Raw genomic sequence first — 25736 nt, 5'->3', positions numbered from 1 at the left:
GTGCTCAATTGTATGTATGAGGTGTGGGGGGTGGAATTGCGCCCTGAGGCTAAGAGGTGCCTTTTTAATATCTGGGAGCCCTCTAACCTCCCATCGAAAGGCAAACTATGGGTGACGTTAGGCCTAGCAATCGCAAAGAGAAATATCGCGAGGTTGTGGGGGGCTGTCACACCACCAACGCTCAGTTCCTGGAAGAATGATATGGATTGGAGTATGGTTCAGGAGAAGACAGTCTATGTGGGCCGGGGATGTCCACGGAAGTGGGTGGCGGTGTGGTCCAAATAGAATGACTACTGGGGAAATATATGTGAGGCCCCCCACATTACCCCCATTGACGAGCTAACTGACTTATGATCTCCGTAGCAATAGACTTATTCCCATGATTAAAAGAGATCTGACAGAATTGTAATTCCTGTGATTTTCATTCAGATATCATGTACCAAATGTATGCCTTATGTGTGACAACCACTTTGTTGTTTTTTTTTTACAAATAAAAAGTTTTTTAAAAAAAAGTATTTGCCACTCAGCCAGGAGAGGAAAAGATTGAGAAGCACATTCACGTCCCAAAGGACTGAATACATTGGTTCTGGGGGGTTAGAGAGACATACTCCCCTAAGACACTTTCGTGTTAGCGCGTGTTCACCTACAGAAAGTCCATCAATGGGGGAGATGACCAGTGGAAATTACAGATTGTGTTAATCGTTCTGTAAGCCATGCCCTCCAATGCCAGAGAGGCCAGGAAGTTCAGGTCATAGACATTGGCGGCCCCCACGGAATCTAAGTGCTGTTGACAACACCAACCCAACCATCTGGACCAAGCTGATCTACAGTTTTTTGTCGTATTGTTTGCCTGTGCTTTGGCGAGAAGCTCTGCAGGCTGGAGCGAAAGACCTGAGACATGCCATCATACCTGGTAATCCTCCACGCCATGAGCCGCAGAGAATCCTCCAGGCCTAGATGGTGGGGATTGTCGGAGGGATCTCAGAGGGGAGTCTGAAACAGGGGTAGGAAAATCCTAAGAAAGTTCCATCAGAACTGGAAACCATGCTTGAGGCCTCCACAGAGGAGTGATTACTACTATCTCAGCTCGCCGTTGCTGAACTTGAGCGGACATCCTCATTATCATTGAGATAGGGGGGAAAGGCATAACTCTTCTCTCACTCCCAACTCTGCATGAATGCATCCACTGCCTGAGCCGAGGGGTCCGGTCTTCAGCTGAAGTACTTGGCAACTTTGTGATGCAGAGAGGTCCACTGAGAAGGGGCCCCAATGGAGGCTCAGTTCCCGAAAGACAGAGGGATCCAGCTTCCAGATGCTGAGGTCTCTCAGATATCGGGACTGCCAGTCTTCCACCTGATTGTCCGCATCCAGAAGATGTTCTGCTGTGTCTGAGAACCGATTCTCCAGACAGTACTGCCAGAAGCAACTGGCCAGATCTGATAGGGGTTGGGATTGAGTCCCCCACCAAGGTGATTGATGTACCTGACTGCTGCTACATTGCCCATCTTGAGGAGGACATTAAATTGTATTTGTTCCTTTGTACCACATTTGACAGCGAATGAGCCTGCCATCAGTTCTAAGCAATTGATGTGAAGAGAACTCTCTAGTTCTGACCATAGTCCTCCTGTGCCTACTAGGGATGGGTCCATAAGGCTCCTGGATCCTGGTTTATCAACAGTAGATCGTCCAGGTAGATGATCAGGCGAACCCCTCTGGCCCGAAGGTGTTACCCTTCTGGTCTGAGGATCTTGGTGAAACACCAGGGAGATAAGGAGGGGTTGAATGGGATGGTAGTTAATTTGTAAGTGCTGTGGAGCCATGGAAACTGGAGGAAGTGTCAGTGAGGGGGAAATATGTGAACCGTAAGGTACGCATCCTTTAAGTTCAGATCAACTAGCCAGTCGTTGGGAAGGAATAAATCTCGGAGACTTATTGAAGTGGCATTAAACCAGCCATTTGTTGAATTATTCGAGATCGATCACTGGACGTTTCCCATCATCATGTTTGTCCCCCCCAAAAAAAGTTGCTTAGGGAGCCGTAAGGATGCCGGGTTTTCTGAACAGTTGCCTCTTTGGCTAGAAGGGCCTGGATTTCCACCTCTACCAAGGACAATTCTTCTTCAGAAAAATAAGGGGTTGCTGAAGCCTAAACTGCACGGGGGAGCCATATAAATTGTGCACAAAGCGTGCCCCCAAATTTGGGGTCAATCTTGATTAAGAGGGACCTTCTCCTCTCTGTGGATATGGCGCCAGTGGCATTGTCAAAGAATATTATTGCCCTCTGCGCCATTCCAGAGATAACTTCAGGGGGAATGAGTGAGCCGGAGGCCTTGGCATTCTCCTCCATATCGAGAATCTTAGTCAATGGGCCTTCTACATCTAAAAGTTTGTCCTGACAGGATCAATCTATGCCTTTAATGGGATCGCACATATACTGAGAGAGCTGTCACCGCGTATGGGCCACTTTATTTGCCAAGGAAAGGCGGGGGCATTCCACCTTAAGGCGGTTGCAGACTTCTTTGTCCAATGCCTTTCTTAGCCTTTCTGCCACGTAGATGGCTACCTTCTCTGCCGGAACCTAATCGGAAGATCTGGAATGTAAGAGGTTAGTCAGGATTGAGTAGATCCGAATCAGGACCCAAAATGGGTCTATTGGCGGCACAGGGGCTGAGTGGGGATGCCAGGGCCTATCAGGCTCTGTCTCCCTCTGACACTGGGGCTTCATCCCCATCAGGGAGAGGGGAATCTAGGTCAGGGACCAGGGATGAGGGGTGGTTTCAGGGACCTGCCGGCTTCAAGGATCTATGGTCCAAGATGGCACACTTAAGACAGGAAAAGACGTCCAAGTCTATCCTAGTGTGCTTCGTACCAGCATGTCTCAGGTCTGCCCATAGGCTTTGGGGAAGGTTGTGGGGGGGTTAGGGGGGGGGCTGGGTTCTGTCCTCTGGTCGAGGGGTCTAAGGTCCTGCGCTGCCAGTGTCAGAAGCTTGTTCTCAAGCGTTGCCATGGCCTCAAGACCGCCCAGTGGATTGAGGAGTTTATGATCTCACAGAAGTCATAGTCTGTGGGGAGGTAAGTAATTGCCTCCTCCTCCGTGTAGGAGTCATGGATCTCTTGCATTGTAGGGGCATAATGTGGTCTGGATAGTACCAGAAAACAATAGGGGCCTGAGAGGCACCAATTAGTGAAGGACACAGGCAGCCCTTTATGTTCTCAAGGTGAAATCAAGCTTGCAGGGAGGGAAATTAGTTTGGCCCATCTAAAGCTGTGTGCTTGACTGTGTAATATATAAGTACTAGTGTAATAGTAATGGTAATAAGGTCCAGGTGGGGTGCCCCAGAAACAAAGCAAGTAGGTATTATTGTTCCCTGGTTAATGTCTTCGCCCCCTAAATCACACGCACCAAGGAAAATGCCTTGAAGTCCCAGAACGGGCATAACAGGCTGTGATATAAGAGGTCAACGACCTCAAGTACTGACCCGTGGGGTGTAAAGTGCACAACTAGCGTGAAACATTAAAATTCAGTGCCACCTGTCGATGGAATACAGACCCCTAGGGGTGTCAAACATTCCTGGCCAGAGGGGCTTTCAGGGAAGACACCAGCCATGCAACTGATCCGATTGTAATCCTGCAATCTGATTGGTGGCCATGCTTAACCCCCAAGAGATGTATGGGTGCCACCCAGCGGTTGGAGGACCCCATTCCACAGCCCTAAACGTCTTGTAAGATGGAAAGCACCGCGTTGAAGCAAGCGCGCTTCCGCGGGCAGAAATCATGACCCTGTGAAAGGAATAAACGTGTTAAGCAAAAATCACTGCAACTGGTACAATAAACAAGGAATAAGTGGTTCAGAGCCTGCACTTATCTTGTGACTGTGAGGAGAAGCGAAGTAAGAGGAAGAAAGGACACTGTTGTGGGACTAGGATGGACTTGTGATATCCTGTTTGGTTGACCTTTGTTGAACTCCAATAAACTTGATCCCTAATGTTTATGGGACTTGTGGTTATGCATTTTTTTTACATGGCTGCTGTTTATTAAAGTGAGGAAAATATAGCATAATCCTCGCCTTTGCTCCTGACATAGAATTATTCTGAATTGCCAGGCTGTTTCTGGACAGGAACAAATCAAATTTAAATTAAACTGGGATAATGTGTTGGTAAATAGCATCTATAGTAATATATTTTCTTATAAAGTGCACAGTACTCCTTCCGGAGAGTTTGTGTGCTTTACAAGTTTCCAGCAGCACTGCTGCTTTCTAGTTGCTGACTTGGCACTTTTTTCAATCTCCTGAGAAGAGTGGTAACACTAAAATAAGAAGTTGCATTTTTGCAACCTGTCAACAGCGAGGGTAGCAGCAAAAGTGAGAGGCTCTTGCTCTCTCTCAGTTCGCTTCACATTTCCTGGTTGTTAACAAAAAGGGCTTGGGACCCGCCCATCTCTTATAAATTCTTGTCTTTCGTGACACTTTATAGCCTCGTAATTAGTCAAGCCAGGTCTAACATTTCTGTTCCTGTCTGTGGAGCAAGGACCAAGCACTGATTGATTAAATTAAATCCGTGCCCTTCCACTGCTCCTGACGTGGTAGAAGGTACTATTTTGTTCTGTTTAACTTTTAGTGCCCTACAAACAAAAGGCACGTTACTAGTAAAAATGCGACCAACCAGGCAAACAAAATTGCAAAGATTTATTTCCAATAGTTAAGTTTCTTTTATTTTGCCAAATCTTCTTTTCTAACTTTGCACTCATGTTTTCTTTTGTTTTTGCACGTGGGCGCTGTTCTCAAAAGATGAGGATTATTTTATTGCACACAACATTGTTTCTTTATGTGTAATTTCTGAAATAATGCTTTAAACAAAATAGTGCAGTACACTCCAATCCATCCACTCCAATCTGCCCCGCCCCTGTCCACCCACCCCAGTCCAGTCCAATCCACTCAGTCCAATCCACCCCAAGACCAATCCAATCCCCCCACTCTAATTCAAACCACTAACCCCAGTCCAATCCACCACACTCCAATCCTCCCAACCTACTCCACTCCAATATGACCCAGTCCAAAAAATCCACTCCAATCCAATCTACCTCACCCCACCCAAATCCAATCTACCCCAATTCAATCCACCCTACACCACCCAGTCTAATCCACCCCAGTCCAATCCAGCTCATTCCAATCCACCCCAGCACAATCCAATTGCGATCGAAACACAAACACGGACAAAAGGCTCATTTATCTACACCACCGCATGGTGCTGCACTCTCCGGGGACCCTATAACCTTGTATCCAAACAGCTCTCACTTTCCACTTCATCTCCTCCCAGGGAAAACCCCGCCTACTTGATATTTGTGACTTATGAACATCCGTACAACATTTACCATTAAGCCCAAAACAATATCATCACACGCCACATAGGTTCCGTTGCTCCAGAATGATCCTGCTGGGCTCATAAGATCTCATCTGCCACCAGTGAGCGAGTTTTGGCCCACTGGGATCCACACTCTTTCTACTGAACATCAACCCACTCTTGGAACCACTCTGAAGCTTCCTCCCAACCATACAATCAAGTCACCAAAATGCAGACAATGCACATGTGTACCCGAAACTTTTCAAATACATTAACCGCCCCAAGGAATATTTTTCCACCATCCAATGATATTCGGTGCCTAAATCTATATCTAGTGTAGACCGAATGTATCTTCATCATCAATTATATCGAACAACTCCAAATCTGGTTCTCTGGTGAGAGAGGGAGGATTCTCTCTACAACTGATAACAAGCCAAGTGATTTTGTGCTTGCCATTAGTAAGTTTTGATTTCTCCCTGAGCCCTGTAGAGTGTTTTCCATGATGCTTCATTTCTCATCCAAGTACTCAGGAAATTGGACCTTATCCCCCCTGTTTGACTTTATTCAGCACGTGGGTGCTCTGTAACCCTTTGTAGGGGCTTTATAAGTGCAGATGATGAATATGAGCCATCTACATTGGTACCCCAATACCCATGATTTCAAACTTGTCTTTAAAGTGTGCTGCATCATGCACAGATCAATAGCAAACAGTTCAACCTCCAACAAGCCTCCAGTATCTCTTTTAGCCACAACATCACCAGACTAGAAGGGAAGAAGTGCTTAAAAGAAAGAAGTAAATGACCGGCTTTCTGTCGCCACATGCCAAGGATATGAACAGGCAGGCCCCTCACTTCAGAGCCACTGCTTTGTTTCTTCAGTTCAGAACAGAACTGAAGACAGTCCTTCAAAGATCATTTCATTGAGCATCACTAGGGGCCTCCAAGCTCCCACACACGCAATTCAGATGAGATTTAATCTCCACCAGCTACCAAGCATCTTATTCACAATCTCTTTTTTTCTCTTCCTTGAGTTGTACAGCATTTTCTTGATCGCTAGCTAGGTTTGCACTATGTAAAAATCAATACACACATACACTAGAAATAGTAAACCTTTTCCAAATCTCCTGCAACTTTCATCAGCTTGTTTGGTGAATGTTATGTTATGTTATTTAGGCTGGTAAAGCGCACTGTTACCCAAGGGTGTCCTGGCGCAGAGCACTGTCTAACTGGTACCCTCTGCCCCTGAGCTCAGACTGAGATTAAACTGAGAACAACCAGGTTTTCAGACCCTTCCTAAGTGAAAGGTGATCCGTGGCAGACCTTAGATGTAAAAGAAGGTCGTTCCAGGCATTGGTGGCTCCTTGGACAAAGCTCCTACCACCTCAATTAGCCTTCTTTGCTCTAGGAACGATCACTCGCTTTGCTTCTATTGAGCACAGCATTCTCTCCGGGATATACCATTGAATGCACTTTTTTAGGTCTTCTGGACCGATACCCATCAGGGACTTAAAAACCGTACAAAGAGTTTTAAATTGAGCACATTGTTTTGTCGGAAGCCAATGAAGGTGTCGTAGGCCATTTCTGACCGAAATGAACCTTGGTGCCTAGCAGCCGCGTTCTGCACCATCTGTAATCTGTTAAGATGTTTCTTATGAATGGTCAGACACAGGCTGTTACAATAGTCCAGACGGGAGAGAATGAGGGCTGAGACAACTGTTCTGAAACTTTCCTCTGCAAGGAAGAATTTTATTTTCTTCCGGGTTCTCAGGATGAAAAACTTGTTGAAACCACCCGCTGACCTGGTCCCCAAACGTCCGTGTGTTGTCCATGATCACCCCCAAGTTCTTTCCTTTCTGCAAAGAAAATGGGGGGTTGCCCATTTCACTGGGCCACCATGCTGGAGACCAGAGGTTGGGGTTATTCCCAAAAATAATCACCTCTGTTTTTGCCAGACAATGTGCAGACATTCAGCAAGTTATTGCTGACATGCAGTCGTGACAACTAGGGGCAATTTCAGCTTCTTTGACTCGCTGAAGGGACAGGACGATTTGTGTATCGTCTGCATAAGATGTTAATAGCAGCCCAAAGGATCTTATAAGGGCAGCCAGTGGGCTCACATATATATTAAAAAGGATCAGACTGAGGGACGACCCCTGAGGCACTCCACAGGGGAGGGACAACGGTTTTGATCTGTCCCTTCCTAGATCCACCGTTTGAACTATGTCAGCCAGAAAATATTTCAGTAGGTTCCAGGCCTTATCCTGGACCCCTGCCTTCGATAATCGACCCATCAGCACTTCGTGATGGACCGTATCGAAGGCTGTCTACAGATCCAGCATGATCCACCGCTTCGCAAACCTTCTCCATGGCTTTGATCAGTGCTATCTCAGTGCTGTGTCCTACATGGAACCCATACTGAGAGGGTTCCAGCGTATTGTTGTTCTCAAAGAACAAACTGAGTTGCTTATGAATGCTTCTCCATTATTTTCGCCGCTAATGGAAGTTGGGAGATGGGTCTATAGCTGTTAGGATCACTAGGCTCCAAATTAGGTTTTTTAATCAGTGGCAAGATTGAGGCGGTTTTCCATGCTGTTGGATAATGACCTGCCTCCAATATAATATTCAATAACAGGGTCAGGGTGTTGGCACTAACCTCAGGAGAGTTTTTAATTCTGCTGCCGGACAGGGGTCTACGGGGGAATCTGAACGGCATCCCATCAGCAGATTGGTAACCTCCTTAATCTCTAATGGGGTGAAACGGTCAAACATGGGCGAGTTGTTGATAGCCTGCGTCCCGACTCCCAGATCCCTGGCCTCGCCCTGTTGATTTGCTGAATGAGGAGAAGATGACCTCTACTTTATTCAGAGAAAAAGAGGCTAGAGCATCACAGAAGGCTGGACTGCTGTGAGTGATCGGTTTTGGGGGGGTCAAGTCATTCAAGATCCATCACTTATAATGTACAAATGATGTCTTTGGTTTTGTGATTTTTCCTTGCCTGTTTCTTGGAGAACAATATATACAGCTCTTGCAAATTCTCATTGCAAGTGTATGTTTTGCTTTTCTGTGAATTTGACAAGTAATATTATTTATCCCTGGCTATCCTTGACCAGTCTGCTTGCTTCCTCACGGCCTACCTTCATTGTGTGCGAAGTTGTACGGTAGGAAAGATTATATGAAGTTGGTTGATGTGAACATGCATTGCACTGTGTGCTGGTCGACAAGATAGCAGAAGAATACAGTATTGAAATAAGACAGCATTATGTGGCCGCACCAGGATGGCATCACCTCAACAGTGGAAAGAGATTACTACCTACACGTCAAATCAAACAGTTGTATTTCAAAGTTGTATTTGTTTCCTATTAACCACTTGGATACCATTTTCTGTTTGCAGGAGGAAAAGAGAAAGGGCCCCGGAAGAGAAAACCATCAAATAGCACAGTCAAAGATGGTGGAGGAGACACAAAGAATGAGACTGCTGAGGTGACCGTGGAGGACATGCAAGTGGTGCAGACTGATTTCAGCCCTGATTCCCTGCAGAAGTCTGTGTGTTTCAGCCCCGACCGATCCTTGATTGTCACCGGAGGAGTGGATGGCTTCGTTAGAGTCTGGGAGGTAACTGTTTAGTTGTTACTGATTAAATTTTATAGGCTTAGAATTATTTATGGCTCTAGGTGCACTGTGTTATTTAATTCATATAAATGAAATGAGATAATGGAGCTTTTTCGCAATAAGAAGCCCTGTCCACCCTCACTGTCCTCCTTTAGTTTCAACAGGAGCCAGGCTGTCCTGGCACATTGCTTTCCATGTTGCTGCTGTGTAATGCTTGCTTCCAGTTATTTGGCGTGCTTCAAACCTTGTACTTTGTATTATGCTGTACTGTGAGCGGCTGAAAAGACTGTTTAGCCATTATCGTATTTTCTCTGGTATTCGTAAACCGCAAAATATCTATGTCATATGCGGAATCCCATATCACATTTCGAATTTTGAAAATGATTTGAATGATAAAACCAGTAATGATCAGTTAGGTTAGCTTTCTGTAATCGCACAGTACCGCTTACAGCGTTTCTATGTTCTGTCGAAGGTTTACGAAAGCACTGCTGGTATCCCACTGACAACGAGGCACTTATTTGACCACCTGAAAAGGGTGATAAATGCCTAGTGGAGGGAGCAGCATATTTTGAATGTTGCCAATTGCACCAGTTCTGTCATAGTAAAGTACATTTTTCAGAAGATGCCATCTAGGAAAATTATTTTAAGATGGAGGTAAATCTTGCCACTGAAAAATGACACTATCCTCTCATTCTCAGCAGGGCCAGCTAGTTTGTGTTTTTTCCTCCTACTGTGCAAGAGTTTCTGAATGCAGCATGCTTCTTCCTAGATTATTTTTGACTTTGTATTGAGGTAAGGAAGGATTTGTCTTACCACTGTGCGTCACTGTTTTCAGCATTTTCTTGGAAGGTAGTTGACTTTTTTTTTGTGTTTTTCTGTTGAGGTGTCTCTCGCCTTTATGCTGCCAAGACACCATGCTAGCTCCCTTTGACAAGCGACCCTTCTAGGTCTGTCATGCAATACCATGCTGGGGACTAAATGATGGGCCAACCACACACCCATTGGTGTGACAAGTTTAATGCCCATAATTAATGCCTTGCTTAGTTCCTTATTGTATCCCCTGGTTCTGTGCCAACTCCTTTCAATGTTGCATTGAGGGTATTAGAAGCAGTTAGACTCTCTTTCCACCAAGATCTTGCTCAATGTCCTGTTCTTCTGTATCACTCAGGGTGATGCAATCGTTATGTGTGGCATTGTGGACACATTGCATAAAGTTGAGCATCCCGTCCCGGAAAAGGATCATCTCTGGTGCTTGCTTAGTCCTCAAATGAATTGTAGAAATTGATCCTGGGTTTAAAGGCTGATCTAGCACCTTCCCAGTTGTATATGCAGAGTCTAGCATTCTAGAACTGATGTAGCCACCTAAATATGTGCCAGTGACTTCTTTCTTTGCAACGTTTTAAAGCATAAGCCTCCAACGAGTAGCCCAGCAGCTACTAGTAGCTCATCAGCACCCTTATAGTAGCTCTCAGAGGTGTAGCCATACCTAGTAGCTCATTTAGAGGTTCTATGGATCAAAAAGAAGGCAACTGTATCAGTTTAGCAACCTTAGAGGGACCGCCAGTCAAACCAATGAACGCTCAAACACGGTGTCTGCTTTTGGGGTCTGCCACTTGACTGTTCCTCCACTCTCTCCATCTAGCTGAGTCACAAGGAAGTGGCCTTGTATTAGGCCTTACTCGGTCAGTCACACCATGTGTGTGAACAAAGGCCTGCGAACGGAGAATGTCAGTGGAGCCCCAGAAGTAACCAGTTCTGACCACTAAAGTGTGGTACTGCAGGAGCCGTAGCGAAAATGTGTTTGTTTGTTGTATGCTCGGCCCCAAGAGCTGAGACAAGCAGGGCATGGATCCAAAGATGAGACTGTTAAGAGCCTTGTGCATCTTTATTTGTGTGTGTATGTATGTGTGCACTTTTATGTGTGTCTGTGATGTTGTGTACTTCCCTAATAAACAGTGTTTCTTCTTGGAAGCTGTGCCTGATGTCCAGGACCACCAAATGTAGATGCTACACCCATCATATGAAGTTCATCTCTGTCACAGTTTTGTCTGTTAGGCAATGGCATAATAATGGCATCCTTGACAGTGTGAACACTCTTGATCAGGTTGTGGCATACTAGCACTCGTTAACCATTTAATATTAATACAGGTCTACTGTTATCCATCCTTTGTAGTTGTGGCCACCCCTCACATAATAATGGCATGACTGTTATATGAGGCAAAACCAAAGGGGATGATGGACGGAGTTGGACGGAGTGTTGAACATTGCAATCACTCACCCCCAGTCAACTGATCTGGGTTTAATCCATCATCATTCTTTAGCTCACTCCGCCACCTCAGTTCAGACATGGCCATATGCAAATCAGTCTGACCCTGTGCCTCATGGGAACAGTCCAGCCCGAACTGCCAAGCCATGTCTTCCCTGGACCGGAAACAAGCATCCTGGGACCGGTTTCTGGCTAATCAGCCGCCATCAGCCAGGCTTGCTTGAATCCAGTGGCAAAGTGAGCAAGGGACTCACGTCTGAGCATACCCTGCCACACTTAGGGCGAACAAAGCGAATCCAAAGGGAATGATGGACGGAGTGTTGAACATTGCAAGCACTCACCCCCAGTCAACTGATCTGGGTTTAATCCATCATCATTCTTCAGCTCACTCCGCCACTTCAGTTCAGACATGGCCATATGCAAATCAGTCTGACCCTGTGCCTCATGGGAACAGTCCAGCCCGAACAACTGTTATATGGGCTGCATGCAGGCAATTATGGTGTCCTTCCTTAGCACAGTGGTAGCTCGGGTATAATAGTGGGCATCATTGGCATATTACATGCATCCTTGATGTTAGTGAGCATCCATGGCCTGTGAGTGGAATACCTGGACATTTGAAACAGAAATTGTCAGTGTAAGGCATTTGTACATGTGAGCTCTTGGTGAAAATGACAAGCTAATTTTTGGGAACTGCGTAGTCCCTAAAAATTAAAACATATTTTGAAGGCAAAAAGAATTTTATTTGCGGACCGGCTTTTTTTCTGGAAAGTGGAATTTGTCTGCCCAAAATGAAAAGCAGTATTTGAAAAATGTGTTTTCGGAAACTGATCACCACATTTAAAGTTGAGCATTGAATGATTATTTAAGCTGAGTTGGGAAGACTCATGTCTACACAGGATGACAAGATAACGTTTATTTGTAAAGTGCATGTTCACCCAAGGGTATCTGGCACTAAGTAACTGATTTTCATTGTTACCCAACTCAAGCGACCCAGGAAGGAAGAAAGGCTGATTGGACCTACCGGGATTAGAACCTGTAACCATGAGGTCGAACACAGGTCTCTACAGTGGACACATTAGTCCATTAAGCTAACAGACCTGGCTTATCTGGCTGTCATTAGTCAGCTGAAGGCATTTAATATTGCGAAGCTTTTTTTCCTGGCATTTCTATTGGTAACCTCGCCTGAAATGGTTGGGTGGTCACTACTGGGAATCCTGTTGTAATGTGAACATATATGGTCACTATTTTACTGTGATAAAATTTGCTAGGAGCTTGGGAAGAATGTCCTTGATCAGAAGTAGCTCTCAAACGAAAAGGTTGGAGACCCTTGTTTTAATACATACCCTCATCACATTATTAGGCATCACAGATTGGAACATATGAACCAGAAACTGAAGTAAGAGAGACCCTCGGAGAGGCACTTGAAAAATAAATACCCCACAAAGGAGTATCCTAAGATATAACATTACATCTTGTAATATTCCACAGAGCATATTTCTTTCTGTTTTTGATAAAGTGCAACCTGTAGAGTCCTCATTTAATTATGGGAGGTAATGGAAACAAAACAACATCGCCAATGATTCAACAACACTCCTAGTAGAAGGCACTGAATGATTTAATTCATATAATATCATGATCTCAGCAGGCACTAACACGCGGGGCAACAAGTGAAAAAGAAGAAATAAGGCAGCAAAAGTTCACTGATTGGAGTGAATAGAATAGAAACAAAGATTCATCTTGAGGAAAGAGAGGAGGGACATTACAAGGTGTGACATAACGATTAAAGAGGGGAAAGGATAAGACTATGAGCAAGAGTTAGAAGTTGGAGGAACTGAACTGCATGTCTCCTCGCCCCTAGAGGATAGACTTCTAGACAATTACCTCCAGGAAAAGGCTATTTTATTGACATAACAGAAAATACTAAACAATACACTGGATACTCTGGGGAGAATTTGTGCAAAGTTCGTGGAGGATATTGGGGGCATTAGCGACGAAGATTGGCAGGAGGCTTTGGCTTTTCCCCGGGAAGTGGCGATCCGATCCTGTTTTAAATTTATCCAACTCAAACTCCTGCACAGAGCTTACTACACCAGTTTGGTGCTTGTTAAAATGGGTGCCCTGAACTCCGCTGCCCGCCCTAGGGGATCTGGTCAAACTGGCACCTACCTGCATCAGTGGTGGGAATGCCCGATTCTTCAAACATATTGGTGTAAGGTCACATCAGCACTGTCTTTAACCTGCCATAAAACTGTTGAAGTCTCACCGCTTGTGCCTTTTTAATATCTGGGATGCAACTGACTTATCAAGAACTGAGAGAGTGTGGGTATCCCTGTGTTGTATGGTTGCGAAACGTAATACAGCTAGAACATGGAAGGGGTAGCTAAACCCAGGTTCGGGGACTGGGAGTCTGATATGGACTGGTGCATGCAGGCGGAGAGGGTAATATACGAAGGCAGAGGATGCCCACAAAAAAAGACTAGAATCTGGGGTGCATGGAATGTAAATAGGGGGGATGATATGCACACCCTTCAACGATGCCTCCCCACTGTCGGCGGACCACGTGGGGGAATAATGTTCGGACCACAAAGTATTAAATAAGGCACGTGACTGAGTTATTCATCCTATGTAACGTTATGACTAATACTGTACTAATGCACTGAAAATGTTGGAAATTATGGAGATTGCACTGCACTTTGTCTGCTGTTTTTGTTGCCTTTGTTTTTGTTTATTCAATAAAAAAAAGATTTTTTTAAAAGAGTTGGAAGTTGTGAGATATGCCACCATTGGAAGAGCCTCTGCACCTGTTATATCTGTAAGCAGGAGGACCTTAGAACCCATATAGTCTTATCTTTTAGCTTTGGGTAAATCTACACTTATTAAAGTACAGCTGGCTGCCATTACTGCATACCAAAATGTCATTACCAGACAGCTTCGTTTACACAACCCAAATGATAAAACATTTCCTGGGGAGAAAGATGAGTGAGCTTCTGGCTCTGTATGCTGAAGAATTGCATAGGGTCTTCTATTCCATTTTTGCAACCCGTAATAGTATAATGCCCCAAATACGTGGAAGTAGAAACTTTGTTGTGATGCTGCACATGTTTATAAATCTAGGAACCAATATTAAATATAATTGATGTACGTATAGTAACATTTGGGGAATAGTTGCCAATGTATCTCTCAAGAGTATCTGGGTTCATTTCTGCTGAAGTTAAAGTATAGCCAAAATACTGGGAAGGACAGCTCTGATAAGGCTTGACATTTGGCCTATGGTGCCGCACAACGAGGGCTTCCTTTCAATGCATTCCATTTCCCCTCAATCCCAGGATTGTGCACAGTGACAGTTGGGCACAGCAGGGTTATCTGCAGTGATTACTAGATGGAATGTATTATTGTAACCACATTGTTATTTGCTTAACAGATTTCTCAAAGATTCAGACCATAGTTAAGTAATTCTCTTTTCATGCAAATAACCAAGATGACTGAATGGGTTGTAAAAGACCAAGATGGAGGACAGGGTCCTGATTGGTTACTTATGTAATGTATACAGAATTGCAGCTAGGCTAATGCTAAGTGTTGCTCAAGGCCTGTGTCATGCTATCAATTTAGCATTAGTCTGTGAGATAGTGCTTGAAGACTGTCAATATAAACGTGTAATATTCTGTTACGTTTAGCTGAGTCCGGATGAGCCTAAAATGGTGCACATATATTGATTTATATTGAATTATTCTGTGTATCTGTATTTCCTTGTTTGTCACATATTGACATAGTTTTAATTGTGGATCTAAACTAGTTGCTTTCATGTCTTTGCATTTCAAGACTAGTATTTTAGAATGGTTAAATTTGTGCTACCAGGAACTTCTGAAAAAGCACAGAGTGTCATTTGACTGAAAACCATATGACTACACCAAGTGGAGGTCATGGTGGGAACAGAAAAGAGATTGTATGTTTCCTTTTCCATAGAAATTGAATTAACCTTGTGAGTTCAAGAATACTTGGAGCAAATGGTTGTGTGATCTCTGTTCCTAGTATTCCTCATCAGCTTCTCACTTTGTGTTTTTCCATTCAGTATCCCAGTATGAAGAAAATTCTGGATTTCAAAGCGCATAATGGGGAAATTGAAGACCTTGCTGTGGATCCAGGAAATAAGGTACAACCGCTTTAATGACTACTCCACAGTTCCCATAAAACAGAGAGCGGACCACCCTGGGGGGCCTTAAGTGATCTAAGTGGGGGGCGCTAGTCTCTGGCCAAGAGAAGCATCATGCTTTGTTTTAAGTGTTACAAACATGAGCGGCAGTAAGCCACTTTGTAATGGCCCATCACAAACAACTTTTGTCATTATAGTCTGATTGGGACTATGTGTAAAAAGGCTTAACAGAGCCTAACTGCAATGTTAAAATATGTTTAGACATATTTAAGCATTGCCAATTTAGTAGAATAATTGAGAAAGAATTTAGAGGACGAGGAATTGTTTTGTTTTATATGGGGGGGGGGGGGGGTGCAGCATTAAGAAGTTTAAAATGACTTGATGGGAATCCTTTAAAGCGGCAGGCTGCTGCAACAGTCTCTGTTCTTGGTTGAAGTTGCAGAACAGTTATTCTCCATGATGGCATGTTCTTTTCACATTCATATTTCTGTCTAAAGGCTTATTGCACTCCGATTTAACATTTCACCGTAGAAAATCTAGCAGCACCTCTTGAGAAAAGGGGTATCCTTTGGAATTTTGACAGAAGAAGAATTCTGGGAATATTTTCGGGAGATGAAAGTTGTGAAATTGAGTTCTCATGTCAGTGGTTGCAATTTGATTCTAGAGGTCCATAGATAGAATTTCATTTTTGCAAATAGTGTTCAGTGGGTGTAGAGTCTGTTGTTGCAGACCGATTGGTAGGTATTCCCAATTACTATCTCGATGACAGTTCTCTAGTGAAGTTGGGCAACAGATGCTGGTGTGGTGGTAGACCTCACATGAGGCTGTAGAAGTGTGTTGGAGAATAAAGGGTCTACCAACTGATCACGGTCAATTAAGAATAAAGAGAGTAAACAACTTAAAGGATTAGCATAGGCGATCAAATAGCTGTACCAGACAGTTTTTCAGCATGAACAGAAGGTAAATTAAACAAGCATTGCAAATGCAATAGGTCTCGCATTAGAAAAGTTGGAGTTATTGGTCTTGTAAATGACATATTTTATTTATTTGTTGGTTTTTAAAATTGCTAAATTGATGGCTTTGTCATTTACAATGCCAATAGTTATAACTTTCGCGAATGTGACACCTATAGCATTTGGAATGCAACATGTTTTGTATTTACGTGACGTAGATGGCAGCTCTGGTCGTTAGGCCACATCTCTAGAGAGCAGGAGAGTGCAGCAGGGGAGAGAAGCACAGCAATGCAATAGGTCTCGCATTAGGAAAGTTTGAGCTATTGGTATTGTAAAGGACACATTTTTAATTTATGTGCTTGTTTTGAAAATAGCGAAATTAATAGCTTTGTTATTTACAATGCCAATAGTTTTATCTTTCGCAAATGTGACACCTATTGTAACACAATATGTGTTGTGAATGTGAGTGAGGGTGAGGGGTTGAGGGTGAGGGGTTGAGGGTGAGTGAGGGTGAGGGGTTGAGGGTGAGTGAGGGGTTGAGGGTGAGTGAGGGTGAAAGGGTGAGGGTGAGTGAGGGTGAGGGGGAGGGTGAGTGAGGGTGAGGGGGTGAGGGTGAGTGTGAGTGAGGGTGAGGGGTTGAGGGTGAGTGAGGGTGAGGAGTTGAGGGTGAGTGAGGGTGAGTGAGGGTGAGGGTGAGTGAGGGTGAGGGTGAGTGAGGGTGAGTGAGAGTGAGGGTGAGTGAGGGTGAGTGAGGGGTTGAGGGTGAGTGAGGGGTTGAGGGTGAGTGAGGGTGAGGGTGAGTGAGGGTGAGGGTGAGTGAGGGTGAGGGGTTGAGGGTGAGTGAGGGTGAGTGAGGGTGAGGGTGAGGGTGAGTGAGGGTGAGGGTGAGTGAGGGTGAGGGTGAGTGAGGGTGAGGGTGAGTGAGGGTGAGGGGTTGAGGGTGAGTGAGGGTGAGTGAGGGTGAGGGTGAGGGTGAGTGAGGGTGAGGGTGAGGGTGAGTGAGGGTGAGTGAGGGTGAGTGAGGGTGAGGGTGAGTGAGGGTGAGTGAGGGTGAGGGGTTGAGGGTGAGGGGTTGAGGGTGAGGGGTTGAGGGTGAGTGAGGGTGAGGGTGAGTGAGGGGTTGAGGGTGAGGGGTTGAGGGTGAGTGGGGTTGAGGGTGGGTGAGGGGTTGGGGGTGAGTGAGGGTGAGGGGTTGAGGGTGAGTGAGGGTGAGGGGTTGAGGGTGAGTGAGGGTGAGGGGTTGAGGGTGAGTGAGGGGTTGAGGGTGAGGGGTTGAGGGGGAGTGAGGGTGAGGGTGAGGGGTTGAGGGTGAGTGAGGGTGAGGGGGTGAGGGTGAGGGGTTGAGGGTGAGGGGTTGAGGGTGAGTGAGGGTGAGGGAGAGTGAGGGTGAGTGAGGGGTTGAGGGAGAGGGTGAGGGAGAGTGAGGGTGAGTGAGGGTGAGGGTGAGTGAGGGTGAGTGAGGGTGAGTGAGGGTGAGGGAGGGTGAGGGGTTGAGGGTGAGTGAGGGTGAGGGGTTGAGGGTGAGTGAGTGAGGGAGAGTGAGAGTGAGGGTGAGGGTGAGTGAGGGTGAGTGAGGGTGAGGGTGAGTGAGGGTGAGGGGGTGAGGGTGAGGGGTTGAGGGTGAGGGAGAGTGAGGGTGAGGGTGAGGGGTTGAGGGTGAGTGAGGGTGAGGGTGGGTGAGGGTGAGTGAGTGAGGGTGGGTGAGGGTGGGTGAGGGTGAGGGTGAGTGAGGGTGAGGGAGAGTGAGGGTGAGGGAGAGTGAGGGTGAGGGAGAGTGAGGGTGAGTGAGGGTGAGGGGTTGAGGGTGAGTGAGGGTGAGGGGTTGAGGGTGAGAGGGTGAGGGTGAGGGAGGGTGAGGGGTTGAGGGTGAGTGAGGGTGAGGGGTTGAGGGTGAGTGAGGGAGAGTGAGAGTGAGGGTGAGTGAGGGTGAGTGAGGGTGAGGGTGAGTGAGGGTGAGTGAGGGTGAGGGGGTGAGGGTGAGGGGTTGAGGGAGAGTGAGGGTGAGTGAGGGTGAGTGAGGGTGAGTGAGGGTGAGTGAGGGTGAGTGAGGGTGAGTGAGGGTGAGGGTGAGTGAGGGTGAGTGAGGGTGAGGGTGAGTGAGGGTGGGTGAGGGTGAGGGTGAGTGAGGGTGAGGGTGAGTGAGGGTGAGGGTGAGTGAGGGTGAGGGGTTGAGGGTGAGTGAGGGTGAGGGTGAGTGAGGGTGAGGGGTTGAGGGTGAGTGAGGGTGAGTGAGGGTGAGTGAGGGGTTGAGGGTGAGTGAGGGTGAGGGAGGGTGAGGGGTTGAGGGTGAGGGGTGAGTGAGGGTGAGGGTGGGTGAGGGTGAGGGGGGGTGAGGGTGAGGGTGAGTGAGGGTGAGGGTGAGTGAGGGTGAGGGTGAGTGAGGGTGAGTGAGGGTGAGGGGTTGAGGGTGAGTGAGGGTGAGGGGTTGAGGGTGAGTGAGGGTGAGGGTGAGGGGTTGAGGGTGAGTGAGGGTGAGGGTGAGTGAGGGGTTGAGGGTGAGGGTGAGAGGGTGAGTGAGGGTGAGGGGTTGAGGGTGAGTGAGGGTGAGGGGTTGAGGGTGAGTGAGGGTGAGGGTGGGTGAGTGAGGGGTTGAGGGTGAGTGAGGGTGTGGGGTTGAGGGTGAGTGAGGGTGAGGGTGAGTGAGGGTGAGTGAGGGTGAGGGTGAGTGAGGGTGAGGGTGAGTGAGGGTGAGGGTGAGTGAGGGTGAGTGAGGGTGAGTGAGGGTGAGGGTGAGTGAGGGTGAGGGTGAGTGAGGGTGAGGGTGAGGGGTTGAGGGTGGGTGAGGGTGAGGGGTTGAGGGTGAGTGAGGGTGAGGGTGAGTGAGGGGTTGAGGGTGAGTGCGGGTGAGTGAGGGTGAGGGGTTGAGGGTGAGTGAGGGTGAGTGAGGGTGAGGGTGAGTGAGGGTGAGGGGTTGAGGGTGAGGGGTTGAGGGTGAGTGAGGGTGAGGGTGAGTGAGGGTGAGGGGTTGAGGGTGAGTGAGGGTGAGGGGTTGAGGGTGAGTGAGGGGTTGAGGGTGAGTGAGGGTGAGTGAGGGTGAGGGGTTGAGGGTGGGTGAGGGTGAGGGGTTGAGGGTGAGTGAGGGTGAGGGTGAGTGAGGGGTTGAGGGTGAGTGAGGGTGAGGGGTTGAGGGTGAGTGAGGGTGAGTGAGGGTGAGTGAGGGTGAGGGTGAGGGGTTGAGGGTGAGTGAGGGTGAGGGGTTGAGGGTGAGTGAGGGTGAGGGGTTGAGGGTGAGTGAGGGTGAGTGAGAGTGAGGGTGAGTGAGAGGGTGAGGGAATGAGGGTGAGTGAGGGTGAGGGTGGATGTGGTGGTGGATGTGGTGGATGTGGGGTGATTGCGGCTTGCAAGCTTATTCCGCTCACGTTATGCAGTTTCAAACATGATTGCCACTATTACTCTCAAATTCACTTGGCAGCAAACTGGTGAACTAATTAAAAGAAAGTCGTATTCAGCGTTATGGCCGGTACTTTATTCCAGCAAAGTGGCAAGCCAGTACACACCAATGAGCTAGTAAAGCTAAAAACACACCACATGGCACAATTGCTGGCTGAGCGAGCAGAAGTAAGCCAAACAGCTTTCCCGTAGCTAAGGAGAGCTGAGCTCTTTTTGTAGCAGCACGCATAAGAAAAGTCCCGTATTTTCACCAAAACACTCTCTGATAATGATCAGCCGAATTCAGAAGGCTTCCTGCCCTCATATATTCCCAAGAGAGCAGTAATCTTATAAGGAAATGCTGTCATCACACCTAAAGCTACGGATGAGGAGAGCTTGCTGGAAGACATTCAATTAATGGAAAAATAAAAAAAAAAAGGAGACACGGCCGGCCGGCCGGCCGTGAACTGAAAGCACGGCCGGCCGGCCGTGAAAAAGCCTTTGATGCCGCAGGGGGTAATTAGGGGAGGAGAATGGCTGGGCTGAGGCACAGCGCCAAGCCTTTGATGCAGCAGGGGGCGGAGCGGGAAGAGCTGCTGGCGGCACTAAGCTGACGATTTGATGCTGTGCACGCGCATTTTAACTAATTGCGCTTGCGCATTGAGTTAAAAGTGCACATGCACTTCATCAAATCGCTAGTGAATGGCCAGTGTAGGTAAGCTTTGTTTAAGCCCCCATAGTCTCGCTCTGCTCAATGCGCATGCGCATTGACAGGCGAGACCTAAAAAACCACTTTCATTCTAGAGACTCCTGGCTGTAGGGGGTCTTCCATTTCTTTACCATTACCCCTTACAGTAAGATTTTCTCCCTGTGACCACCACATCTGTCTGCCTTCACATCTTCAATACTCTGACACATACTTCTTAAAAGTCACAACAGTGCCTAGGAGTAGGGGAAGACTTGATCTCTCCCATTCCCACTCCCAAGTTTTTTGCCAATTTTATAGTCTGATAAATGTGTCCTCATTTTCCAATTGGTTTCACCAAGGTGAGAGTGAATATGTGGGCGCTTTAATGTTTTTGACAAGTTTAATTTCATAGTAAATAGTACCCCTTATTTGATAATTCTTGGTAGTGTACTAACTGCAAACGGTTTTCTCCACACTCAGATTATTGTAGCACTTGTAATAAAGTTTTAAGGAACAACTGCATGCTTTTCCCCATATTTTGTATATGTATCTGGAGCGCCTAAGATGTACCCCCGCAACAATCTCATTCTGTAAGTAAAGAATGGTAAGAAGGGAGGGTTGAAAAAAGGGAGTATGATGGAATCACGTTAAATCATTTGCCATATCTTACTTATTTCTGTTTTTTAAATGGACAGCTAGTTTCATTTTGTCATCCTGTCTACACCCAAATGTTTAAGCGTTCATTGTACACATTGACTTTGGGTGTGTGTTGCATCTCTGGATTGTTTAGAGAGATTATCTTGGTGGTCAAACCCTCCATTTAGGATTCTTCTAAAGTTTTGCACCCATCTTGTGAAAAGTATTGGTCTTCGGTCTATTCCACATTTAAAGGGAGTGAACATGTGCACAGATGGGAGAAATAAACTTTGTCAGAGCAATATCCATATTTCAGATAGGGGTATTGTAGCTTTGGTAGAAGAAAAACTGAATGTAGCATTGAAATAAAGGTAGAAAGGAAACTGACTAAAGTTGGTAATGGAGACTGTATACAACTACAGGATGTTATTTTAAACAATTAGTAGAGAGTGGCAAATACCATAAAGGGCAGTGTGGTGTTGGACCAGGATGGTTGTAACAGTCTCTTAGTCTCTCTAGCGACTGGAACTTATTAAAAGATTGTTTGAAAAACCAGGTCTTCAGCTTCTTTGCGGAATACGAGTGAACACTGTGTGAGTCTAATCTGGGGAGAGAGAATGTTTCACAGTTTTGCCTATGGATTTGGAGTGGAGATTTGTGAGCTAGACTAAGGATAAGATGGGCAGCCGCATTGTGGATAGTTTGAAGCCGTTGTACCAGTTAATCAGGCAATCCAAGATAGGAGGAGTTAAAGTAGTCCAATCCAGACAGAAAATCTCTCTCTGTCCGGGTCAGCAAGATTGTGAAGAAGCTGGCTGATAGGGACGTGATTTGTTTGATAAAGGAGCAATGATCGTCAATGTAAAAGCAAGATCTTTGGTAGATCTGATGGGTTGGGCCTTATTCTGATGTCCACCATAGAGGAGACTAATGCAAGGATGACTGGCTGAAGACTAATACCTCTGTTTTGCTGGCGTTGAGCTCTAAGCTGCTTTTTTTCAACCTCTTGGGTGTTGACCTGCAAATGGAGAACTGAACTTGAGTGAACAGAGGATTCTACAATATTGTGTGTTGTTGGCATATGATACAGTGTTGAAGCCAAAGATACACGCAGATAAATCCAGGGTGAGACATAAATGTTTAATAAAGTAAGTCTCAGGGAGGATCTCTGTGGCACCTCACAGGCAAGATGGGTGGGATCTGAGAAGTAGGGTAGCTTTCTTTCCATCAAAGAGCAAAGCCATTGCAGAGCTATATGCTGATACCTAGGTTAAAGAGCATGGAGAGGATTCTGGAGTGTGATACCATATCAAATGCTGCCGATAGATCCATGAAGATCAGGGTGGATGAGCCACCCATATTCAGGGTCATTCCGATATTATCAATGGCTGCCTGGAGAGGTGTTGTGCAGGGCACGGAATCCTGAATGAAAATGTTCTTGCAGGGTGTTAGATTCAAGGAAATTGGATAGTTGTTTATTGACTCGTTTCTCTAGAACATTGGAGGGGAATGGAGGTAGCGATAGTTGCTCGGTTGTTTCTTCAAGAGTGGAATGGCATGACTATTTCCAACCTTAAGGGAAGGGACGGTAGCTGTGCAAAGGGAGAAATTACAAATTGCAGTGTGCTTGATAGCAGTGGAAATATGTGTAAAGAATGTGTTAATAGTAGGTTTCAGAGAGGGAGCTAGACTTGATGGGTGTTGGAGCCGAAAGATATGTCTTCATCAGTAAGGGGCTGGAAGACTGTGGGAGAATTGAATAAGGACACTATTGCGCCTTATACCGCAGGACAGGTTTGGCTGACTTATGGGGCGAACTTACGTGTAGGACCTTGCGCATCTCTTTGATGACTGCGTGACTAGAGGCGCCGCCACCCCTGGCCAGACCATGAAGTGAATGTCATCCCTGAGTGGCTATGGCTCTAATGTAAATGTAAATGTAGTATACTTGTAAAGCGCACAGCTGCCCCAGCAACGGGGCGTCCCGGCGCTGTATAACTCTGGGGAACCCGTCCTGGCTTTCCCTGTGGGATGGTCCCTTGCTGGGAGTCCCCAAGGTGGAGCCAGGCATCCCCGGAATTGGTGAGGCCGTTGTGGAGATTAGGCAAGCTAATGCCCAGAGTTGCCGAGTGGAACCCCTGATTAGAGTAAGCACCGAAGCGAGAATTATCGAGTCCGCTGACCAAGGTCCACGACCCTGCCGCGTCGGGAATTGAACCCTGGTCCCAGGCTGACTTCTGCTCTCAGGCCTGCCGCCTCTAACCAGTGAGCCACACTACTCCACTCTAATCATTGGTGAGAGTAGGAAATCTCTGTCCCACCTGCTGTTATTTATCCTCGTATATTTGGCAGTAGGGATCCCTGTACAGCCCAGATGAATGTCCCATACCAATTCTGTGGCACATGATTAGGCAGAAACCTGTCGGCACATTAAGGGGATGTTAGGCTCATTGTATCTTTAAGCATCCACACATAAATCTTTTTACCTTTTTTTAATCATACCTGAGGATACCTTAAAGAAGACCACTGCAGTGGTATTCCTTAAGGTATTCATAACCCTAACTGGATCACTGCCTTACCCAGGCATTAGTATATCTTAAGAACTCCCTCATAAAGAAGGGTGCGTCCGCCTTGGTAGTACTGTTTTGCAAGGATGTGATGAGGTGGCCAGTGGTGAAGCATGCCGCATGAATGAAAATAGGGTCTAACAAATGGCCTGCCACATGGGTGGGGCAGTGACTTTCTGAGTAAGGCCAAGGCCTGACCAAGTTAAAAAGCATGATGGCGTTGCAGGAGGATATAGCATCCAGGTGGAAGCTAAGATTGTGTAGCATCGAAAAATTAGAAGCTTTAAAAGCTAAAGGTGCAAAATAGTCCATAAAAGCGAGCTCAAGTCGTCTCTGGTGCATAGGGGCCTGCAAATAAGCATTCTGAAATGAAGTGCAGGAGGCACTGAATTGGAGATTAGATTTCAGGCCACCACACATAGGTACCTAATTGACCTCTGTCAGTAGGCAAGAGAAGGTGGAGCAAAAGACTATTGTGAGCTGTCCTCCACAGCCGTGCGAGCAGTTTCTTCAACAAATGGAGTAGCATTAAGAAAAGGCTAGTGCCAGAGTGGATGTGGAGCTCCTGCGAAACCAAGTCTCTGTAAGAAACAGGGTGTCGGGTATGTGTTCCATTATAAAATCGTGCAGGTTTATTTGATTTTTAGGGAACTATCACATGTTGATCAGAAAGCAGTTTATTTTTGGTAATGGAGGGGTTTGTACAAATAATGTGAGTGGAGGGAGCAGCACAAGGGTTGCCAGGTAGGGTGGTACAAATGATACGGAGGAGGGAGATAACCTAATTGCATTCATTGCAGGATAGAGCTCTAGAAGAAATGGATAGAGTGGAAGAATAGGTTTACATTGCTCACCTGGAGAGTTCAAGTTCAGGAGTTTGGCTCTGTAATAAGTAATCCATACAGAAGGTTGGCCCGCAGAAGAGAGGTTCCTGGCGCTAGGTGCCAGGCAGATGAGTGCAAGAAATTACCTGATCCATTAGTGTTTTATGGAAAACAAAGGATGCTCTTTGGCTCAGCCTGACCTTTAACGAGGGTTATAGATGTGTTGGCCTTTTATAGGTATGACCTGGCTAATGATGTGCATATAGCATTCTTTGTAGAGTATGCTCTGTCGAAAAGCTGTGAGTATCCTGGCCCCTCCCCCCCTCCTCTGGTAAAATGCATCTCTCATACCTAACCGTAACTTGAAAATTCCAGGTATTGATGGATTTATTAAATACTAATTCTGCAAATCACTATTTTGGAATTCCACCCTGAAATTCAACATACTGTAGGTTACACATACAAAACATGTGTTTGAGACCATTAAAAAGCATTGAGAGGTTTTATACATAATTTTGGAATTACCCGTAAGGTGTTATTGTTTTTTTGATTTGATCCGTAATGGGCTGGTGACATTCACAGCAAGCATACTGTATTATACAGTACTCTAAAGGATCAGGTACCACCCCCGTCAGCCATTGGCTTCGCTGCCGCTAGGATCCTTTAGTCTGTTGCCTGAGAAATTGTCAATTACGTCTTGGATCAGTCGATAGGATTATTTTAGTTTCATCTTTCAGTTGGTTGGTTGGTGTATCCTTCTTTGTCTGGTGGAATGCTTGAGGGGCTATATTACATCTGACAAGTACACTCTTTCATCACACTTTTAATTCTTTATCTCATCCATATTTTATAAGCACAAAGCAAGTGATTTTTATTCATTTGCCTGCTCGAGTGTCACTATCAAGCCTGTTGGCTCCGAAATGCCTCTCTATTTTGTTCTTTTGCAATTAACACAGCATTCGATCTAAATGAATGCATCCACGTACCACTGCTTTCACTTCTATCAGTACTATGTATGAGCTTCTATCTGGGAGGTCTTTATCAAGCAATGTTTGATATTCCCACAGATAGTGTCTGTAGGACATGACTTCCAGTGCTGTGTGTGGAAAAAGGATCGGCTCGTAACCGCTCTTCAATGGAACGAGAACCTTCCCGCAATCCCAGACAAAGCCTACCGGTACCAAGCATGCAGGTAATGATCTCATATTTAATATCAAACCAAGTGTGACCTAATTTACTGTTTCACTGCCATAGTGAATGCCTGTTGTGATCGATTGGCCATAATGATGCACGTTGTAACATTAGCCAGGGCCTCATTGCGCCTGAGACAGTGCCT

At 46.1% G+C, this 25736-nt stretch overlaps 1 protein-coding gene across 1 annotated transcript in view; it reads left to right on the top strand.

The window, feature by feature from the left end:
* Positions 1 to 25736, top strand: part of PREB (prolactin regulatory element binding) — a 67475-nt gene that overhangs the window by 16668 nt on the left and 25071 nt on the right. Inside the window, exons 3-5 of the mRNA XM_078650072.1 lie at positions 8730 to 8950; positions 15283 to 15363; positions 25468 to 25592. Of these exons, the coding sequence (XP_078506198.1) occupies positions 8730 to 8950; positions 15283 to 15363; positions 25468 to 25592 (427 nt within the window). The remainder of the gene's footprint in view (positions 1 to 8729; positions 8951 to 15282; positions 15364 to 25467; positions 25593 to 25736) is intronic.

This window comes from Lissotriton helveticus, chromosome 6, assembly GCF_964261635.1.
Source record: "Lissotriton helveticus chromosome 6, aLisHel1.1, whole genome shotgun sequence".
In the NCBI taxonomy this organism is placed as follows: domain Eukaryota; kingdom Metazoa; phylum Chordata; class Amphibia; order Caudata; family Salamandridae; genus Lissotriton; species Lissotriton helveticus.
Note: the sequence above shows the minus strand (reverse complement) of the source record. Positions and strands in the feature narration are given on the sequence as shown.